This window comes from Grus americana, chromosome 3 (assembly GCF_028858705.1).
Source record: "Grus americana isolate bGruAme1 chromosome 3, bGruAme1.mat, whole genome shotgun sequence".
Classification (NCBI taxonomy): Eukaryota; Metazoa; Chordata; class Aves; order Gruiformes; family Gruidae; genus Grus; species Grus americana.
The window spans coordinates 100,370,007-100,389,638 of record NC_072854.1 but is presented as its reverse complement, the minus strand read 5'-3'; the positions used below and the strand labels follow the sequence as shown (position 1 = coordinate 100,389,638).

Sequence of the window (19,632 nt, the reverse complement as noted above, 5' to 3'; positions counted from 1 at the left end):
CCAAACTATTGTAGAAAAGGCCAAGTGCTGTTAACCTGAACAGAATCCAGACATGAGACTAATTCCTGTAACTCAATCAACCTCTAGAGATAATCAAAAATGTTTAAAGAAACTACAGCTATGAAGGAAAGTTTTTCAAGCAGCAGTTCTATCAAACACAGAAACAACTGCTTGCTCTTAAAATACCTCCAACTGCTACCAGCTGCATGGGATTGACTGAGGACAGTACTTCATTTTTCTCCTGTAGCATTGCCAAGGTCAACAAGACCTACATGACATGCTGAGCAAATGGCAGTTAAGTGCAAGTTCAACATCAGATAAGAAGGTTTGCAGTTGACAGGCTTCTCAAGATGCCCCAAACTCTTATGCTGCTAACTATAGTAAACACATTGGTATACTATTGTTTTACCTTCTTGCCGTAGTAGAAGAGAATATGATCAAATAACAGAAACATAAGATTACCTAAAAATGTAGTCATGTTTTGTACACCTATCATTGTGTGTTTGCAACTTCTCCTTCTCCAGTCTCTAACTGGTCACCAAAAACACACGTACAAGATAAACAACCAACCCATCTGCATGGACAAAACCCCCTCAAAACTGCAAGCACAGTACAGCTAACATGCAGCAAACTCTGCTCACTTATAAATGAAGCAGGACACTCATTCTGAAAGTTCATTTGTACCAGCTAGATGAAAGATTGGAGACTACCATTTAGTTACAGGGATTTGCACAACAAGCCTCCAAACCCATGACTAGATCTGCTATGCTCTGCTTCAACCCAGAAATTCAACAAGGCCATTAATGAAGTGTCATAGTCTCATTTTTGCTGGTAATGGATGCCAATTGCCAGCATCGGTATTACACATTTCAGGCCATACAGCAGTTTGTCTCCATCTCCAGGACTTCTGCCTTCCAGTGTGCTCAGCAGGAGCCCTCATCTCAATCTCAGCTTCAGTTAAGGGATTCTGCAGGTGGTCTTTTCTGATAGCAGCAATAAACATACTCATTGTGTTGTGCACTTTGAATCAACTGCTGGGCACTGTAAAATTCAAAACCCTTCTCCAGTCTCACCTGTCAAGGCAATACTCTCTGCTCAGGTAAGAGCTTTGACAGCACACTTCAGCTAACACCAGCAAGAACCATGTCAAGGTTGTTCAGTTTGTTCCATCTTCTTTATGGCTTTAACCAAACAGGTCTGTGCATATTTAAATGCACCTAACTGCTAATGCAGGCATCCCATTCTCAATCTTCCTTTTACTCCTCACACCAAGAATACAGGCAGTCTTTGCTGAGCCATATCAGATGAGCTTAGTTTCAATGCAAGACCCCTCCATTTTTTCCTACCAGCTACCCCCAAGCTGCTCTCAACTTGGAGTCTCATAGGTTTTCTGAAACTTTCCTTGAAAAAATCTCCCTCTGCTAGGGGTACAAGAACATACATGCAATTTAACAGACTTCAGAAGCTACAAAATAATAAACAGTAAAAAAAATAAGTTACCTCAGGCTCTATGCAAGTCTATGCAGACCTTTCCTACAACATCCAGCCCAGACAACATTCAGCTTTGCATCTTCAAAAGCTACTGAAGACAAATGAGCACAGGGCTTATCACTCAGGGGTCCACCAGAATCTCAGTTTTCACTTTCATAAAGCCCACTCTATTTGCTGTGGCTTCAACAGAAAATTTCCAAATATAAAGCGAAGCAAGCAATGCCTAGGCTTCTATACATAAACTGAAACAGCAGTTTTATGGTTGGAAATGTCCACTCATCTGCTTTATCCCAATGATGTTAGCTATAGACATCACAGGTGTCGATTTCACTTCTAACTCAAATGCACAAGAAAATGAGGAAAGCCATAAAGCATGGAAAACTAGGGTTTTCCCCTTTCATGTAGAAGCAGGCTTGAAAAGCAGCCTGCAAGGCACTAGAAAAGGCATGCAGTAAGATAGGTAGGTCTTTCACATTAAAGGAGCTGCTCAGCTTGCTAAAGCCTGAAGAACAGTGTTCCAAGTAAATCACCAGCTGTTTTCACACCAACAAGAGCAAAACTGGGGTCTTCAGGAATTCCAAACAGAAACCAGCAGCTTTCTGCCACTCTGAAATCTGTTTCAGAGTTAATAGTCAGCTCTTGCTGAAAATGTGACATTATTCTGTCTGATGGAAGAACAGAAAACAAAATCCAGTTCAGAAGCTACATGCTAAAATTATGAACACTCTCCAAATGTAACAACATCTGTCATTGGCTCCCTGAAGGGATGAATCTGACATCAGACAAAAGACATCCTGTAAAGAGAACTAGGGAGGAAGGTTTATCTTGTAGCTGATATCCACGACACAGTCAAATTCCCAATGCTATGCTCAAAACTGTCCAGTCTTCACATTCCTAGAACATTACTATGGTATTTTCTAAATTGTGTGGAATATAGCTTCAGACACCCAAACAAATCTTAATCTCCAAGGACTAAGTAAAAATTGAAATCCTTCAAATCACTAGTAAGGAGGACAGTTATAGAATCAGTTTAGATGCTTTTAATAAAGTCAAAATATGCAAGAATGAAAGCTCCTTTTCTGTAGGGTTTTTTTTCCCCCCCCAAAGTACCTTGTTGAGGGAAAAATATTTATTTCAGAAGGAAAGACCAGAATCTGATGAAGAAGATTAATCATCCAGTCTTCAAAAACTATTTTGCTTTCTTTCCATCTTCTCTAACACTGGCATCTAATCAAACTGTCTCTACCCAAGCACTAGATAAATACTTATTTTGACAATATATTTTGACTACATATATTCTCAGTGTTAGTTACCAGCTTTATCGAGTTCAGTATTATGCCATGACTGGCATACAAACACAAATACCCAAGACTGATTTCTAACTACAGCCTTCCCTTTTGCACGCAGCATACTTCAACACTTAGAGAAAAGGATGATAGATACAGACTAACATTAGGAACACCTTTTGTTTGAAAGTCTCATCAGTATCAATTGTGTCAAGTAGGTAGCTAGAAAATAAACAGAAACTCAGGCTTAGCTATAAACTTATGAAACACACCATTAAAAGAGCATCTCAAAGAAAACTGGATGAAACTGTCTACCTAACATTTTCTCATGATTAGTATTAAAATATCTCAAAATGAGTAAAAAAAATCAACTTATCATGCTTTAATCTATTCCTCAGAGTACAGGGTCTGTGTCTAAATTTGGCAGCTGAAGAGAGATCATCACCCACTTCAATAGCTTTTACCCAATTCACCTGAGGTGCAGATGCACTGAAAACCTGTAACTGTGTGATCTTAAAAGCACTGTTACCTGTTTACTGAATTCATCAAAATTCATAAGGGGTCCATTGTGGAACATGGGATAATAAAACACATATGCCAGCATCCACAGGAACGAGTGAGATGACTTCTGGGCAGGTCCATGCCAGCAGTACTCCAGGCTGAAGCTAGTGCAGAAAAGACAGCGGACAGATACTGTGAAGAGCAGCAGATAATACTCATTTTCTGTGTCGTACCACTTTCTCTGCAAGACAAAAAAAGCCAGCTCACAATGGTGCATTGCTGTGCCTTCTATACAGCTGGACAGCAATGTCTACCCAGATCCTAACTTTCAGGGTCATGAGCAGTAGGAAACAACTAAAGCAAACAGCAGCTGGAATGAATGTCTGAAGTGAACAGCACTACTTCACACATGAACAAGCAGCACTGGCTGCAGAAGGAGAAAGGGCTTCCAGAGCTGCTGCAACCAGCATAGGGACAATAGCTCAATTTCAGAAACATATTACATTGTGAAGAACTATGACAGCAGGAGAGCTTTCCTTACAGGAACATCATTACCCCCCTCAGGTTTGGTCCAGTAATACAATACCCAAACCAGCTGGCAACCCTAGCAACAGCCAAGGGACTGCAACCCAACTGAAGCCAAGGCTGCAGTTCAGATCTGAAGAGAATCAGTCACTCTTGGGAAAGCCAGACACTGGAAAGATGTTACTGAGCCTTTATCAGGTTTTTGACGCTCCCTGCCACACTTGTTTGCAACAACAAAAACACATCATCATAAAAAACTTGTAATCAGTCAAACTATGTCTGCTGATATTCCCATTTGTATTGCAGTAGGCCCCTTCCTCGTCTCAGCAAGACACAGATCTGTCTACACCACGTGAAGAGACCCTACCCACTCATCTCCCCTCTGCCCTCCCCCTGAACATCACAACAAGCCTTGTAACATATGCCCAGTTTTTCCCCTTAGTCCAAGTAAATGCAACAAGGACATTTCCTCACAACTCAGCAGTTTCTCCAAAATCTGTACCGCCCAGCAAAAGCCAATAGAGAAAGAGCAAAACTGAGCTTGCACCAACCACCTGTGAGCAAGCAACTCCTCTGGTACAAATCGGTGTTGGAGAAAGTCTCCCTTTCCATGTAGAAGCCTGCAATCACCAATAAAGTACGGTCAGGCTTGACTAAGCAACTTCTGGATATGAATCCAAAACCCAACACGTTACATTGGTAAGATTATAGCTCCAAACAACAAGATATGTGTTTAGTAGAGCACTAGTAAAGTATTATAATGCTCCACCTCTACTGAATAGCACTTAGATTAAGGCACATGCTTTCATCTCAACATACTGGCCAGCATGACTGAGAAACACCTTTTTTAACTGGAGAAGCTCTACTGCCTAAGGTTGTTCAAGCCAGCCTCTGCTCACATCAACTGAAAGGACAGCACTCTGTCATAAAGATAGCTGCCCTAATGGACAAACACCACTATAATTAATTTGATGCTTAATTAAACCTTCTCACATTACCTTGGCTTCTTCCACAGCTGGTATGCGTAAAGTGGATAGCAGGATAAGGGAGCACATCCATGTCAGGAGTGACAGCTGAAACTGAGCCACAGCAAATGAAATAGTTGCATGTAACAAAATGACAGCAAAGCCCTTGATTCCCAGTAACAACCAGCAGGCAGCCATTCCATAAGCCATCAAGCACCATGGTTTATACTGTTAGAAAAAAAAATTAACAATTTTTAGTTTGATTATTTCTAAAGAAAAAAAGCACTCTATACTCAACACAGGGTCTGTAGTAGAAACAAATGCCAGTCAACAAGGTTAAGAACACATATGAAGCAATGCAGGGAAACCCAACTGTATCCATAAAAATGGAAGGGAAGGGGTTTCTGTAGCAGCATGTGTGAAATCCTTAGCCTCCCCAGTCTGGGGAGAACATAACTTCCTCCCTTCCTTTCCCAAACTAGCAGGGGTGACACCACATGCCAGTCATTTCCCACAATCATGCAATCATTTAGCAATCATGCCAAAACCCAAGCAGTTATCACTTTACAGTCTTGGAAAGGAATAACTACACCCTTCTCCTGTGTACAGGGCAAATGACACTGGTTAATGGTTCACAACAAAGCACATGCTTTCAAGGCTTGGAGGCTGAAGTCTCCACACACAGACCTAAGGCAAGCTACCTACTCACTCTCACCTGTGCATCATTACAGACCCACTCACACAATTCACCCCACAGAATGGGATTTCTCACACTCAGTAGCCTCAGTGCCAAGATTCCCATGCCCAGAGTAAACTGAAACCCACAGAAACTCCCTGCTGTGAAGAAAATCTATACATACCTTCTCCACCAAGAGCCTGGACACTTGTGATACCAGCAAGTGACCAGCCAGAAGCCACAGTATACGTTCCCTTCCCCACTCAATCCAGTAGCTCCACTCAAAGTCCATGGGGTCCTGGGGCAAAGGGAACTGGTCAGTATGTGTATCTGGCCATAAAAACATGCTCTTACAGGACAAGGAAACATCTCCGTAACAAACGAGGTCTGCTACCCAACACCACAGAACTCAGTATCTGGGGGAATATCTTGTTTCAGCAATGCAGTCTGATCACTTACAGCAGTGAACTCCAACAGCTCCATTTGACTTCCAATGGTGTGAAATTCAGAAAGAAAGCTTTAGATGGTGTCACAGCTCCTACACCCCACGCTAGCACTGAACCTGGCCAAGCAGCAATCACTGCCATTCCCTGTGAATGCCATGGAAGTTTTCTGACCATAAGGTAGACAGGGAGGCACCCATACCTCCTCCCTGGCACATGGGGAACAGGCTGGTGACTACACAGAGATGTAGCATGGAACAAGGGTCCCACTTCTCAGGGCTTCCCAGTCCAATACATCCTTGCTTTGGTTCCCCATCAGGAAGCTTCTGGGTAAACAACAAATTAGTCTGCTACTACTGTTCCTGACCATCTCTTCAAACCTAAATTCACACCTCTACTTGCCCTGATCCTTTTACTTTTAGGATATTTTCCCTCTTTATAAAGAAAAAAAGTTGTTTTGGACTAAATACATGCAAAGTTTAGTCAGGAATTTTTCCTTTTTTCAACTTCTGCCAGCCTTTTAAGACAGAGCTTTTAAGAAAGGCAACAGAGAAGCAAAGTATTGCCTTCCCTTCACATGTCCCTCACATCTCCTGAGGGATTCTTAGACCAACTCTGCTCTGCCTTGGAAAACCAAGAGCTTGAGTGAAAAAGACACCTTGCTGGAAGAGAAGTTTCACTTCCTGTTTCAACAAAGCCTAGGTGGGACCAGATGAAGTCACATCAGCTGGAGATTCCTGTGACATGGGGTTTTTATCTAAATTAGGTAAGAGGGATCAGCTGGTAGCCCCACATCCCATACAGAGCCCCAGTAAAAGTTCATCTCCATAACTGCTTTACACCTTTCTTGAAAGGACACATCAGGCGCCCCATACCAGCAGTGATGGTGGGCCTAAACACCAAAATACTTCCACAGACACACATTCCTGGCCTCATGTAAATCATCCTCAGTATTAGTTGCATTAGTTGCACTTCTTTAAAAGGATGTGAGGTCAAAAGCAAGCAAGGTGGGGGGGAGGGATTGGCCGGTTTTTTCATTTGGGGTAGAGGGCTGTTAGTTTTCTGTTAGCTTTTTTTAAGACCAACCATGTTTCTTTAAGCCCTTATGCCTCAAAAATCTGTTCTCCCCTATGCTGGACTACAGTCTAACCAAGAGGGAAACACATGTTCACTGATGTTAAGCATTATCCAAACTACCCAGTGACAGGAAAAAGGGGAAAAAGACTGCACGCAATGTCAAGGGTAATCATAGGTTTTAAGGCCAAACAGTAAAACAGAAGGCCAGAAGGCTAAAGTCATGTAACAAAGGAGAAACACTTAGGCCAGGGATCAAGAAAAGAAACAAAACTTTGGTTACAATTATTAGATCTAGACACACCTGGCAAGTCCTCCATCATTAGAAACAGACTAAAATTAACTATGAATATCCAAATCTGTAAAGTTACTACAAAACTCTGAAGCTAAATCAGAAGCTCAGGTGAGCAGAGGGCATGGAGACATGATGTTAGCATTATTGCCATAGAATAAGAGATGCCTGTACCAGTCAACCATCCTACCTTTTTGAGGCCCCAAAAGAGAGTCCCTGGTTCCAGCCCAAACCTTCTGTCCATTGCAGCTTCATACTCTGCAGAGAAGAGCAAGCCTTTACTAAGGACACAGCAGCCAGAGAAGGGAGAGTTGGGGATGCAGCCTCTGCTACTCAAGATCAACACGTTCCCACGTTGTTTCTGCTGATGGGGACACTCATAGCCAGGGAAGGGCACGTCACCCTGTCACCAGGTGAGCTGCCTGACCAAGCCACGCCTCTGCCCTGCAAAGGCAAAGCTACTGAATTGCCCAGAACTTATGTTTGATTCCCCTTTGCAACAGGGGCAGTAGCATGTGGTGACCAACCTTTCATCACACAGGACCTGCACTAATCCTTGTTTCCCCTCTTTCAGGACTGCCTGGTGTCTCCCACCAGAGCAGAAGGGACACACAGACCTGACGGTGACTAATACAAAGCCACGCAGAGAAGCCACCTCCAGAGCCTGTTCTCATGCAGCCTTTTGCCATCTCCACAGAAGATGTGCTGCACAGCCCTGTACCCCCTTACCCAGCACGTCCCTCCCTGCCCTGCAAGTGCCTTTCTGGCACTCCTGTCCTTCCCTTAAGCACTTTTGAGAGCCAGCTAGGGTCATTAATGTAGAACACCTTGTGATTAAAGCCTAACATATTTCCCTAATGAGCCTCTCTAACTATACTTTTATTAGCTAATACTACCTTCATTTCCCTTAAAATACCAATGTGCCAGAACCCAACTTCTTCTCACCTACAAATTGCATTTACATTGTTTAAAACCACAATCTTACTCTGCACTACACAGCCCCACTGAACCAAAACCAAGCCACCGCAAGAGCTACCAAGAGGTTACTCAAGGCACAGGCACATGTTTGGAAACAAACTGACCCCAAAGCTGTACTGAGAACCCAGCCATTGCTCCAAGCCCACAACCCAGCACAGGAGCCCCAGATCTCCAGGCAGGGCAGCACCCACCTGCCCTGGGGGCTGCCCAGGTTCAGTCCCCAGCAAGCACGGTCAGGAGGCACAGCTGCTTCTGAATCACCCACCTCCAAGGGGCTGCAGGTGACAGGGTTCAAGACTAGCCAGGAAAAACCCCAGCTTTCCTGAACTTCCTTTGAGTGACTGAGCTTCAGAGGTCTCCTCCATTAATTCCCTGACAGCCACGTGCCAGGACACCATTGCCAAGAGCCTTCCCAGCACCTGAAACAGTCAAGCTTTGGGACAAAGCTCTCTGCCCAGCTGGCACATAGCTACTGCTTCCTTCCACAGGACTGGTCTGCAGCCAGGAAGAGCACAGGTGCTTCTTGCAAAAAAGCAAAGTAGAAACCAGCACAGAGAAAACAACTCGAGCTGAGCAGCCTCACCAGCCACGGGTTGGAAGCACCCCAAGAGCGAGCATATCCCATTGCAGACTTACTTTGAGACACTTTGTGTGCTTCATAGAAAGCATAGAGGTGAGAGCCCACGGAGAGGAGCCCATAGAGACGCATTTCCCAGGCCGGCAGCAGCATCGGACTGAGAGCTGCCCCCCGGCAGACCCTGCCGGCCACCTCCCTGCGGGGAAAGAGATGACGGGAGAGGTTTCCACACGGAAGAGGGACGGACTCCGAGCAGCGGGACACTCCGCACCGGGCGGCGCAGCTGCCGTACGCCGGACTCCCAGCGCGGGACCCAGACAGCGGCCACCGAGCGCACTCCAGGCCCCCGCGCTACCGGGGCCCTGCGGCGGGGCGGGCTCGGGGCAAGGAGGCGGCTGGGCTCCGCCGGCAGCAGAGGCAAGCCCTGCCCGGCCGCGACGGCTGCAGAGGCCCCGGGACAGCCCGGGCCCGGCGAGGCCCTAGGGCAGGACTAGGGCGAGGGCCGGACTCCGGCTGCTCTCGCCGACCCGGGACTGAGAGTGGATGGAGAGCCCCACTCCCCCCTTACCTGAGGGAGGCTCCGCCGCCAGGAACAGGATCGGGAGCAGCAGCCGTGGCCCCAGGCGGGCCGGGCCAAGGCTCCAGCCCCGCGGCGGGCAGGCGGGGCCCCGGCGAGGGGCAGCTCCGGGCCAACACGCCCCCGCCGCACCACAGAACACCCAGCCACGGCCCCGCCCGCCGCCTTATAAGCTGCGACCACCCCCCGCGGGGGGAGGGCGGGACTGGGGCGGAGCGGGACGGCGCTCCGCGCCCCTGCGCGCCCTCTCCCGGCCGCCGGGCGGCGCCGCAGCCCTCCCGCCGTGGCGGAGCGATCCCCGCGGCCTGTGCCGACTCCTCCGCGCTTCCCGCTCCGGGACTGCGGCTCCACTCAGCCCCGCCGGCTTCTCCGTGGAGAGGGACCTCGGGCAGGCCCCGCTCCCGCGGGCTGCGGCCGCGGCCTGGCCGATACGTGCCGTTGTCTTTCGGCGTGAAACGTGCAATGCAGGTCTGCTTAGATCTGCTGAGAACCCATGCGTTGGCTTGTATCAAAGGCATGAACCGTTTGGGTAAGAAGTTATCATTCTGGTCTGTGTTTCCGTATTACGACCTGTCTGCAGATGCAGGCAGCCTCACAGCTGAGGGATCGTAAGAGAGTATCACTTCTATAAAGGCGTCCTGGGCAAAGGGTGCCAGCTGCAGTGTTTTACAGGAGCTGGGACAAGCCACAGGCATGGCACTGGGAGACAAGTGCTGCAAGGAAGAGTGAAAACACAGACATCTTCTTCAAATTATCAGTCTCTGAAAAGTTGTTCCAAGAGATGTCGTGTAAATTCATGCTGAAGTAGAAGTGAACGATTGTATTCAGACCCAAAAGATGTCCGTTACAGCCTCTCACAGACACTTTTCCCCTGCTGGAATGCAAGGTACACGGATGCAGGGATAGTTTTTACAGTCGTCACAATGTAACTTGAGAAATTAGCAGGTTTGCAGAGCAGAGCACCACCAAAGCAGGAACGCGGGGCTGGAAGTGCTGGTGTTGACAACCACCTCATGGATCAACCTCCATGTTAGCAAAGGCGGAGGGTTCCCTCCTCTTGGCACTTCAGACATGGCTAATGAACCTCGCTGCTGTCAGTGTGAAAAACACCTTGGCTTTCCAGCCCAAAAGGTTTTGGCAATTTATGCTCATCTGATCTTGCACCACGTGACTTTTATCCCTCTCTGGTGTTGACATCAGTGATGTAATTTTTTTAATGGGGGAAACATTTCATATCCTTTTGTGGATGTTGTTTTGCTAAGTTTCTCTTATAAAATAGGGTTTCAGATCCCCTGATCACCTTAAGGCTTTCTTTGCATATTCAAATTCCTGTTTCCTGCTCTTCAAAAGCCAGTCTTGTGTCTGATACTCCAGGTGGGGTCTCACCAGTACAAGGGGTTAAGTCTTCCCTGTCTGAACCAGACATGCATCTCTTGGTGTCTCCAAGAAGCACATCCGTCCATCAGAGCCATGTGGTGGTCTCCCATCATTTTGCCTTTCGCCTCCAATTTTTATTCCCGTCTTTCCTTGCCAGCCAATGACACACCTTCAGTTTAGGGTGACAATTTTGATAGTCCCTAGATGTAAGACATTGCATTTGCTCTGTGGAACTCCCATAAAATCTCAAGGTCACGTACATTCTCCTCTATGATACCGATATCCTCTTCTCTGCTGACAGTGCTTCCCCAGTTTTTGCCCTCAGCAGGTTAGTCAGTACCTTCTCTGCCCCAAAAATATGACACCACCTGCATAACAGCACCAGCAAAAGCACTCCTGAGTTTGTAAAAAGATTCCCACAGCACCGCAGCCGAGGTATGGCCACTAAGGGTCAGCAGAGCTTGTATTTTCCTGCAGCTTTGTGGTTTCTGGTCACCAGCATGAAGTCGGCACAGGCAGCAGGCCCTCTAGATGGCTGCATAACACAAACAGTATGCACGCAGGAGCGGTACTGCAGTTTCAAAAAGGAAAAAGGTATCACAAGTTATAGCTTTTACATCAGATTATACTGAAAAGGACATCTTTGTCATTAGTTATGTGGTGACATCCAGGAGGCCAAGCATCCTCTGTGACCAGGTGAGCAGCTACCTTTCCACAAAGGTCACGGCCAAGCCTATGGAGCACGAGCACTGACAAACTCTGACACGGTCCCAGCTGGAAAATCTCACTGCCTGGACTTCTACATTAGATGATTTTTATTTTTTTCCCCCATCCTTATTCAAAGAATTTTATATAGTAAAATGTGACAAGAATCTCAATGAATGACTTTGCAAGACTAGCTGTAAACCAAGCTGCTGAAAGTCACTGGCACTAACACCTACGCATCGACACGGCCCTCACCATTTTAGATGGCACAAATAAAAAGTGAGTCCTGCTGCTGCTATAGTCACTGACAGGCGGTGCAGGAACCTGAGAGCAAAAACCCTAGAAAAGCAGCAGCAGAAAGCCCCACTTCTCATCTATCAGCAAGAAGGTAAGGTTTTTTGAACATCTCTTGCCCTGTGTCCCAGCAGCTGCACAGGCCTGGCAGCCTCTTCAAGGCATCTGCCCTTTGGGAAGAAAGTGGTGTGATGCTGAGTACACGTGCGACAGGTTTCTCCGAGGCCAAACCCAACAATCCACCTTGGACAGAATGATGATTTGTGATGGTAGAGGTGTTTCTCTGGGATAAATTCAGAGCATCACTTCTGCTTGAAGGTTTGCACCGCTCTTACTCTGTGCCAGAATGGCTACAGAGTGGAGAGGCAACAACCTGCCAAAGAGGTCCACGTCTGTCATCGCTACTGGGAGCAAGCAGGAAGGCATCCAGTCCCCACCATGGCCTTGATGAACAGTGGAGAGTGCAGTGCCAGCCTCTTGCAGATCTGTTCAAGCATGACTAGAAGACAGTCCGTCTCTACCAGATGTTCATGTCCCCTTTTTTTATTTCCACCTCTTCTGAAGCTGGTATAGCACCTGAGTTGGAAGTGTCAGGGTTTGACTGTAAAGTTCAAATGTTTCTTATGTGAACAGCTATAGATGTGATCATCAGAAACTTAAGCAAACGATTCCAGAATCAAGGAGCACAGAGGTAGCAGGAGGCATTTTAAAAGGGCCCTTACTATTACCTTTCTGTGCAAGTTCTTCCGAGGTGAGCTCATTACACATCTCTTCATTTCTAGGGCCTCATCATGACCCATGGGGACATAAAAAAGCAATGAGGTGGGCTACTGAGGCGTTCTGCAGCTGGGAAAGTAAACCAAAGCTTGTGGTTTTGAGAAAATTCTTTTTTTCAACTTGTCATTTGTTTCACATGCAGTTAAGAAGTCAAAATGAGCATTTATGAATCCAGCAGTAGAGTCCTCAGGCAGGCTAAAGCATGGGGCTTTCTCACTGCTTTTCTGAATATGAAGTCCTCCTGGCAATTACAAGCAGTGCCCTAGAGATTTCTCACAGGTTGATCTCTCACAGCGTTGAACCAAGCCTCTTATTTTCATTCACCCTCTGGAAATCACAGTAATGCCTCCTGCATGCAACATCTGAATGACGGGACACAATCAGCACCCACTGACAGTCTGCAGATTAGAAGTTCAGCAGCATGCAGGAGCATGAACTATGTATATTTAGAAGAAATCACAAGTATGACAAGAAATCTCCACGTAGGAAAACAGCAGTATTAAAATGGGGAGAGTGAGAAGTATAAAAGGTGTGGTATTCATGAGTAGAGCCAAGTGAGTCTTCCAATAGCCAAGTTAAATATGACACAACTGAGGTTAACATGAACCCTCCCTCTGAAGATCTCAGGCATGGAGTTATGGACTCTAGGGAGACAACGTGCAAGTTTGCCCTTTTCGTCTTGTTTGGCTTGGCTTAATGAAAAGCAAACATTACACCAAGTTGGTCAGCATTGCAGATATAGCCTCATCTTTACAGGTTCATTTCTCCTCTGATTCCCAACCCTGAAACTGGCTCTTTGTGAAGTGCAGAGCATTTTTTTCCCCATCACCTTTAGCCGTATCTATGTAGACATTGTTTATAAAGAGATCCTTGCAATTGCAATGTCAGTATTGCTGTGCATGCAGATATAATAATTTTCCTGGCTTCCTTTTAATGAATCCCTTGCATCTTTGAGAACTTGTTTCATGCTCTGAGGCTGGAAAATTACCATCATGCTTCTGACTGGGGATTCATAAAATTACTATTGGAAAAAATACAGTAAATTAATACAGTATTGTAACTAAGCAGCTCATTGTTGGATTCATGCTGAACATCTCAGAGGCTTCCTCATCAATACCCTACCTGCTTTGCTTAATTAAAGCCCTGAAAACCATGGCTCCTGGTCAAAGCCTTTTAATGGATTTCTTTACTGATTACCCATTCTTCCCTCCAATGAAAGCAGTATGGTAAGCGAAGTCATACAGCCTTGCTCTCACCATGGATGTCAAGTCCACTTGTGTATGGTTACTGTAGCTGGGGTGAGGTTCCACTGCACTACCTTGATCATGTCTGAGTCTTAGTTAATCATGCTTGAATCTTAGTTTCTAAGTAGTCAGCTGTTAAACACAAAGCGGTTTGGGTTTTGGGTTGTTTTTGTTTTTCCCACAATACTCCTCAGAAGTTGTCTAGCTTTATGTGTGAAATAATGAGAGTTAAGGGGATGGTCAGTCAACTCCTACATACCTTAGCCATCATATTGAAATCTCCTGTGATTCCTAGCAAGGAAGTGGATAATCCACTACTGGAGTATTTAAACACCTCAGTATTTCAGTATCTCAGTCATCCTTGGGCAGAACGGATGGTCCAGTCCAAATATGGGAGAAGGGATTCTTAAAAAAAATCCCTACTTCAGGTATTATTTTTCTTACCATTTCTAAGTAATAGCGGAATGAAATTCAGAAAAAAAGGCCAGATCACAGCCAGTTTACTCAATTATAATTTTCATTATTACAAACAATGGCAAGACTCCCACCTGACCTCCAATCAGGCAATTAGCTGACAAAATGTAAGTGATCCAAAAGGTGTTTTAAATTTAGTAATACTGAGGTTGTAAATCAGATGCAAATCTCATTCTATCATACCACATTATACACATCTTTTGCAGTGGCATAAGAAATTACTGCTATCTGTGCACATCTATATTTAATCCATAGCTATATTCCTGAAAACATTGCCTTTTTAATCAGTTCAGTGAATGGAATAAATGTAGCAAAAAAAATACATCTCAGATTACTATATGATAATTGACAAAAAATATTCAGACAGAACGCTCTCTCTCCCTGCCTACCGAGCAAATTTTCTAAACTCTCCATTTCTTCACGTCACTTTGCTATACGAACAGCCAGTAAAGGATCATTTCAGCTACCACAACCACCTGTATTTTACTGATTTATCCCTTATGTCCTATTGCTTGCCATATCTTTGTGACAGAGTGGGACTACATGCCAGGTTGATTATTTCTATTCAGCAGAATATTTTTCTTTTGTCTTTGTAAGGTCTGTGAAACTAAGAGGACTCAGTGGAGCTGACTGTTCACAACATCACAAAATGGAGCCGATACAGCCCCGTCCAGACTGAGAAATTTCTCCCTCATACCAATCAGACAAAGGTATAGACCTCAGTCTTTTATGTCAACTTTCTGCTAGAAATATTATTTCTTACAAACATTTCTAAGTGGATTGGATACATCCTGGTACCTTTTATGAACAGATTTTGTTACATCTTAGCTTCACGAGCAATGCCAGTATTTCCCTTATTATTCAGGCTGCCCTCTCTTCAGGGACTCTCTTTTTGTTCCATAACTGTGTGGGGCCTAGTCAATGACGCCTTAATTGCCAATTGTTCCTTCTAAGCTCTACTACAACATAGATATTAAAAAGTCAATGAATACTAAAAGTCAATGCAAGTATATTCATGGCCACAGTCATGCGTGCTCCTTGGCTACCTGGTGCATTTGTGGCCTTATGGCTGCAGGGTCCCTTTCCCTTTACACGTACGCACACTTAGATCAGTCTGCACCTGCCTCCACATTGTGTTGTAAATAAAAAGCTTATAGCTGGTTTCCCACCTGACCACATGGATGGCATCTTAAGAACTAAGCTAACATTATATTACTGGTCAGGAGGAGCCTTCCTCTAAGGATGTTTCAGAAAACAAATACTTTTCTATGTTTTGTCTCAGAAGCTTTCTTGCTTTCTGCACTGACTTCCCTCTAATTTGTCTCCCTTTTATGTTTCACCTTTCCTTGAAAAGAGGGTAGTACTCCAGGGTGGGCTTCCAAGTCATAAAAAAACTGACTTTAGGATGCAGACATCTTCTGTTTTGCTTCTGTGTTTATGTAAGAGGCCATAAATGTATATAAAAGATAAGAAGCGCTCTGTCATACTTGAAGCATTTTTTAGATTGTTCTTGAAATGATGCCTTTCAATAGGAAAAAGAATTCAAAAGCTCTCTTGGTGCCTGTGCAAAATGCCAGCAACATCTCACGCTTTGCAGATAATCTCTTCATATAACGGGGCTAAAATATTAGCAAAAATTGCATTTAACTCATAAATATTTACAGCTATTTGAAATGCCAAAATTTTGCTCTGCAACTAGCACAAATCAACTGAGTAACATTGTGTACAATAAAAAAAGTGGGTCACTGCCAACTGTGGCTTATAACTGCAACATGATTTGCAAATACATCAAACTGCTGCCTCAGGACAAGGTGCTGCTTTCAGTGCACAATGTCTTCATTGACTACTGTAGATTTGGAATAGGTTTCAAACCTCACATCTACCATGAACTGCCATAATCTTCCTGCCTTAACGAGAAGAGGATTCACCTCTTTAACACACCATCTTGACATGGAAAATGAACTGAGTAAGGACCAGCCCATCCAAAGCGTGCAAGCCCTACAAGACATCCTCTGGGCTGCCTGGAGGAGACAACTGAGTCACCATCTCTGGACAGTAGTTTACACACTTGAGTCAATGGAGATTTAGTGCAAAATACAAAGACAATTGTATGAAAGACTGAAAAATAGAAAAATCCTTTCCCTCATGAGTGTCCCAGATCTAGGTACAGCACCACACTTGCACTTTTTTCTCTTTTTGGCCCCAGGTACCCTGCATTCTTTTTTTGTCAGGTGATAGCCCTTCCATGGAAAAACAGAGAGCTCTCTTTTCCCACCACATTGTTTTTCATGAGCTCACTTCTGTTATGGAGACAGGTGGAACTCTTAAGGCTGAAGGGAATACAAGATCCATCACTCTCAAGTCCTGAGGTTTGCTCTGAGCTTTAGGTTGTGCCAAAGGGGCCTAACCATTTGTATTTTAAACAGGAAGTGGTGAAGGCTGCCTTGAGGATGTGGAAAGCGGGACCTGCTCTGGCTGCTGGGGCAAGCGTACTCCTAGCAGCCCTTGGGGAGTGCAGAGGCACTCAGAGATGCCCTACAAGTTCTCACAGCACTCCCTGGGACACAGGGAGTCTGTACAAGAAATAAAGCAGAGCTGCAGGTGCCTGAAGATATTTTGGGTCAAACAGGTAAACGTTAGAGTATTTCAGCACCACTGGCGTAAAGTGCTTTTAAGTGGCAGTGTTCAGTTAGGTACCTCCATTTTACCCAATTTCTGGGTTAGATGCCGGTCCTTCTTTGGAATCAGCCCATCATTCAACTGACTGTTCACAGCCTTTTCTCCAGAAGGGAGTTTCTAGTGGAAGGGCCAGATAATAGACCTGGCTCAACTAGCCTCATCATTGAGAGTTGCAGCCCATACATAGAGAACAAGGCTAAAAATTCAAGGTCTTCCATTCCACTCATGGTGGAATTTGCTTTTTTGTTGTAAAGTATGGTCTTTGAAAAAAATCTGCCTTCTAATGCCATTTTTTGCTACTCACATGGTCTGCTTTGTTGCTGCCACCTGATCTATGGCTACTTTGCAACACAAAAGAAGGACACTTCAGCTGCAGGACTGCTGCTGACCCGTACTCAGAGGCAACCACATGCCCAGTACGACTCTCTACTTCAGCTGAAACACTCTGTGGACATTTTAAGTAAAACATTCTGAACAATATCTCTCTTCACCATTTCTATTGCAACATTCTTACCACAAGGAAACGGTGGGGAGTATTTTTGGTTTCCACTTTCTATAGCCTTTTTCTAAGGAAATGCTATTGTGGATTGCTCTAAAAACACAGTTGTAGGTCCTACAGTATGACTTAAGCATTTAATCTGTCCCAATTACTTTGTAACAGAGCGCAGAACACCATTCTTAGGAGCTGTTTGTATTAAACCTCACACTTAAAATGCACTTTTTCTCATCAAAGTGTTTTCCAGCATTAATTTTCCAACATCTTGTAAAATTACTTGGCAAAACAAAGTGGTATTATCACCTTTTTTACAGATTAAGAAACTGAGGCGAAGAGATCAAGTGATTTACCCAAAGCCTTGGAGAGAATCATAGTCAGAGCCAGGACTGGGAGTTTCAGGTTTTGTCGTGTGCTCAGAACAATACTTCATGCTTTACCTCTAAAGACTAACTATTGCCAACAATAGTCTGACTTTATCATCCTTCAGGGCACACTGCAAGGCACATTTGCTTTCCCAAACTGAGAGAAGCTGGGAGAGTGGCTCTGGTAAGAAACCCAACAAGCCTTCAGCTACTGGGTTATTAATGCCTGGGCAATGCCTGCTCTTGGAGTAGTCTCTTTGGGTAATTGTGTTTTAAGAATGTGCTGGGAAGTGCTTTGAGAAAAGTGTTCCTTTTTAACTAATGAATGTTTACAGGGAATAAATACGTTAAAATAATGCATCAGTATTCTTCACATCAATAGCTACTCTCATTTACGTCCATTTTCTGAAACGGGGGGAATCAACAGGAGAGAGGCAGATGAAACAACTCTAAGTATGATATATACCTTCTTGAAGGGCATAAATGAAGAAATTGCTAAGTAGTTATAGCTTGAAAGCAAGTAATTTTTTTTGGTATTTTCCGAAGAGGGGAGAAAATAGGTAGAAAAGTATGATATTATGGTAAAAAATGCTTTGGGGGGGTGGGGTGGAAGGGTACTTATGTTCCCCTTCTGAGATGCCTGCTATCTGTGATTCCTCAAAACATTATTGTACAGATGAAAAACATTCACTACAGCCTCAGAAGAATTTAAAAATTTGCACAATGTTTCAAGAGGATAAATGTGACCTATTAGCGAAGAATACTTTTCAACAGTAATTTTCAACAAATTGGTTTGTTTTCCACTACTGTATAACATCAGCGTCTTTCCCTTTTCATTAGAACTAGTCGATTTTTGAGGCTCTGAGTGGGAAAAAAAAACCCACAGAAAGAAGAACATAATTGTTAAAAGTAGCTTAAGTGCACACAGCACAAATTTTGATCATTTTCTACTCTGTTACCATTTTTATTCTCAGTATTGCTCTTTCTGTGGAAGAAACCAGCAAAATCCTGTTTACTACAAGTACCTTTTTCTAGTGTCGTCTGTGAATCCCAGATGTTTAGTCACAACTGTGCGGGAGCAAATGTTGTCCATTTCCAAATGACCTTTTTTGATTCCCATTCAAAAATCTGCAGTCACTTAAACCTCGCCTGCTTGACAGTGCACACACCCACACAAACAGGACATTGTTCTCTATTCATCGTGCTTGAAAACCATGTCCGAACTTGTGTGTTAAAAAAAAATAATCATGTGGACTTAGCTGTGGGATACATATTTCTTTGGTATTGCCTGCAGCATATTTTCTTGTTAACAGCATATAGAATAGGTGTAGTTTTAAAAATTAGGACAGGGTAATGCTACTTTCCCAGGGCAATACAGCTTTTTTCTAACATCATTTTAGGAGTTGGCTGACAGCATGTGTTGGCCATGTAGTGATTCAAGTGTCTGAATCGGAGAATCTCAAAGTGCCAGAGTCTCTAATATCTTACTTACACTAGACAGTAGCTGTATTAGAAAATTAGATTGAGAGTAAGTCAACCTGAAGAAGGATGCAGATCAAAAGGAACAGCAATGACTACGGTTTTGATGGATAACAGAACAACTCACAGAGGACATGGCAGCAGTCCATGGATCCAGACCTGGTACCCACAGAGACAATCTCTGAGTAGAACCAGCTACTGAGAAGTCCTGCAGCTGAGGGAGAGCAGATAGCAGGAGCCAGCGGCAGCCAGGGGCAGGGAAGCCTGTTTAAAACATTGACATGTTGGTCAGGGGACTTTGGTTAAACTGGTACAAGCACCGTTTAGTCTTTCAGCTGCCCTTATATAACTGGTATAAGC

General features: G+C 44.4%; 1 protein-coding gene across 2 annotated transcripts in view; it reads right to left on the bottom strand.

The window, feature by feature from the left end:
* Nucleotides 1-9,519, bottom strand: part of HHAT (hedgehog acyltransferase) — a 160,624-nt gene extending 151,105 nt beyond the window's left edge. The window contains exons 1-6 of one of the 2 annotated variants that reach the window (XM_054822034.1): nt 9,377-9,519; nt 8,868-9,004; nt 7,444-7,511; nt 5,629-5,742; nt 4,802-4,996; nt 3,307-3,519 (exon numbers count right to left, since the gene is read on the bottom strand). In XM_054822034.1, the coding sequence (XP_054678009.1) occupies nt 3,307-3,519; nt 4,802-4,996; nt 5,629-5,742; nt 7,444-7,511; nt 8,868-8,961 (684 nt within the window). In that variant the 5' untranslated portion in view covers nt 8,962-9,004; nt 9,377-9,519. The remainder of the gene's footprint in view (nt 1-3,306; nt 3,520-4,801; nt 4,997-5,628; nt 5,743-7,443; nt 7,512-8,867; nt 9,005-9,376) is intronic. The other variant, XM_054822036.1, reaches the window with a different exon arrangement.
* Nucleotides 9,520-19,632: the final 10,113 nt, after the last annotated feature.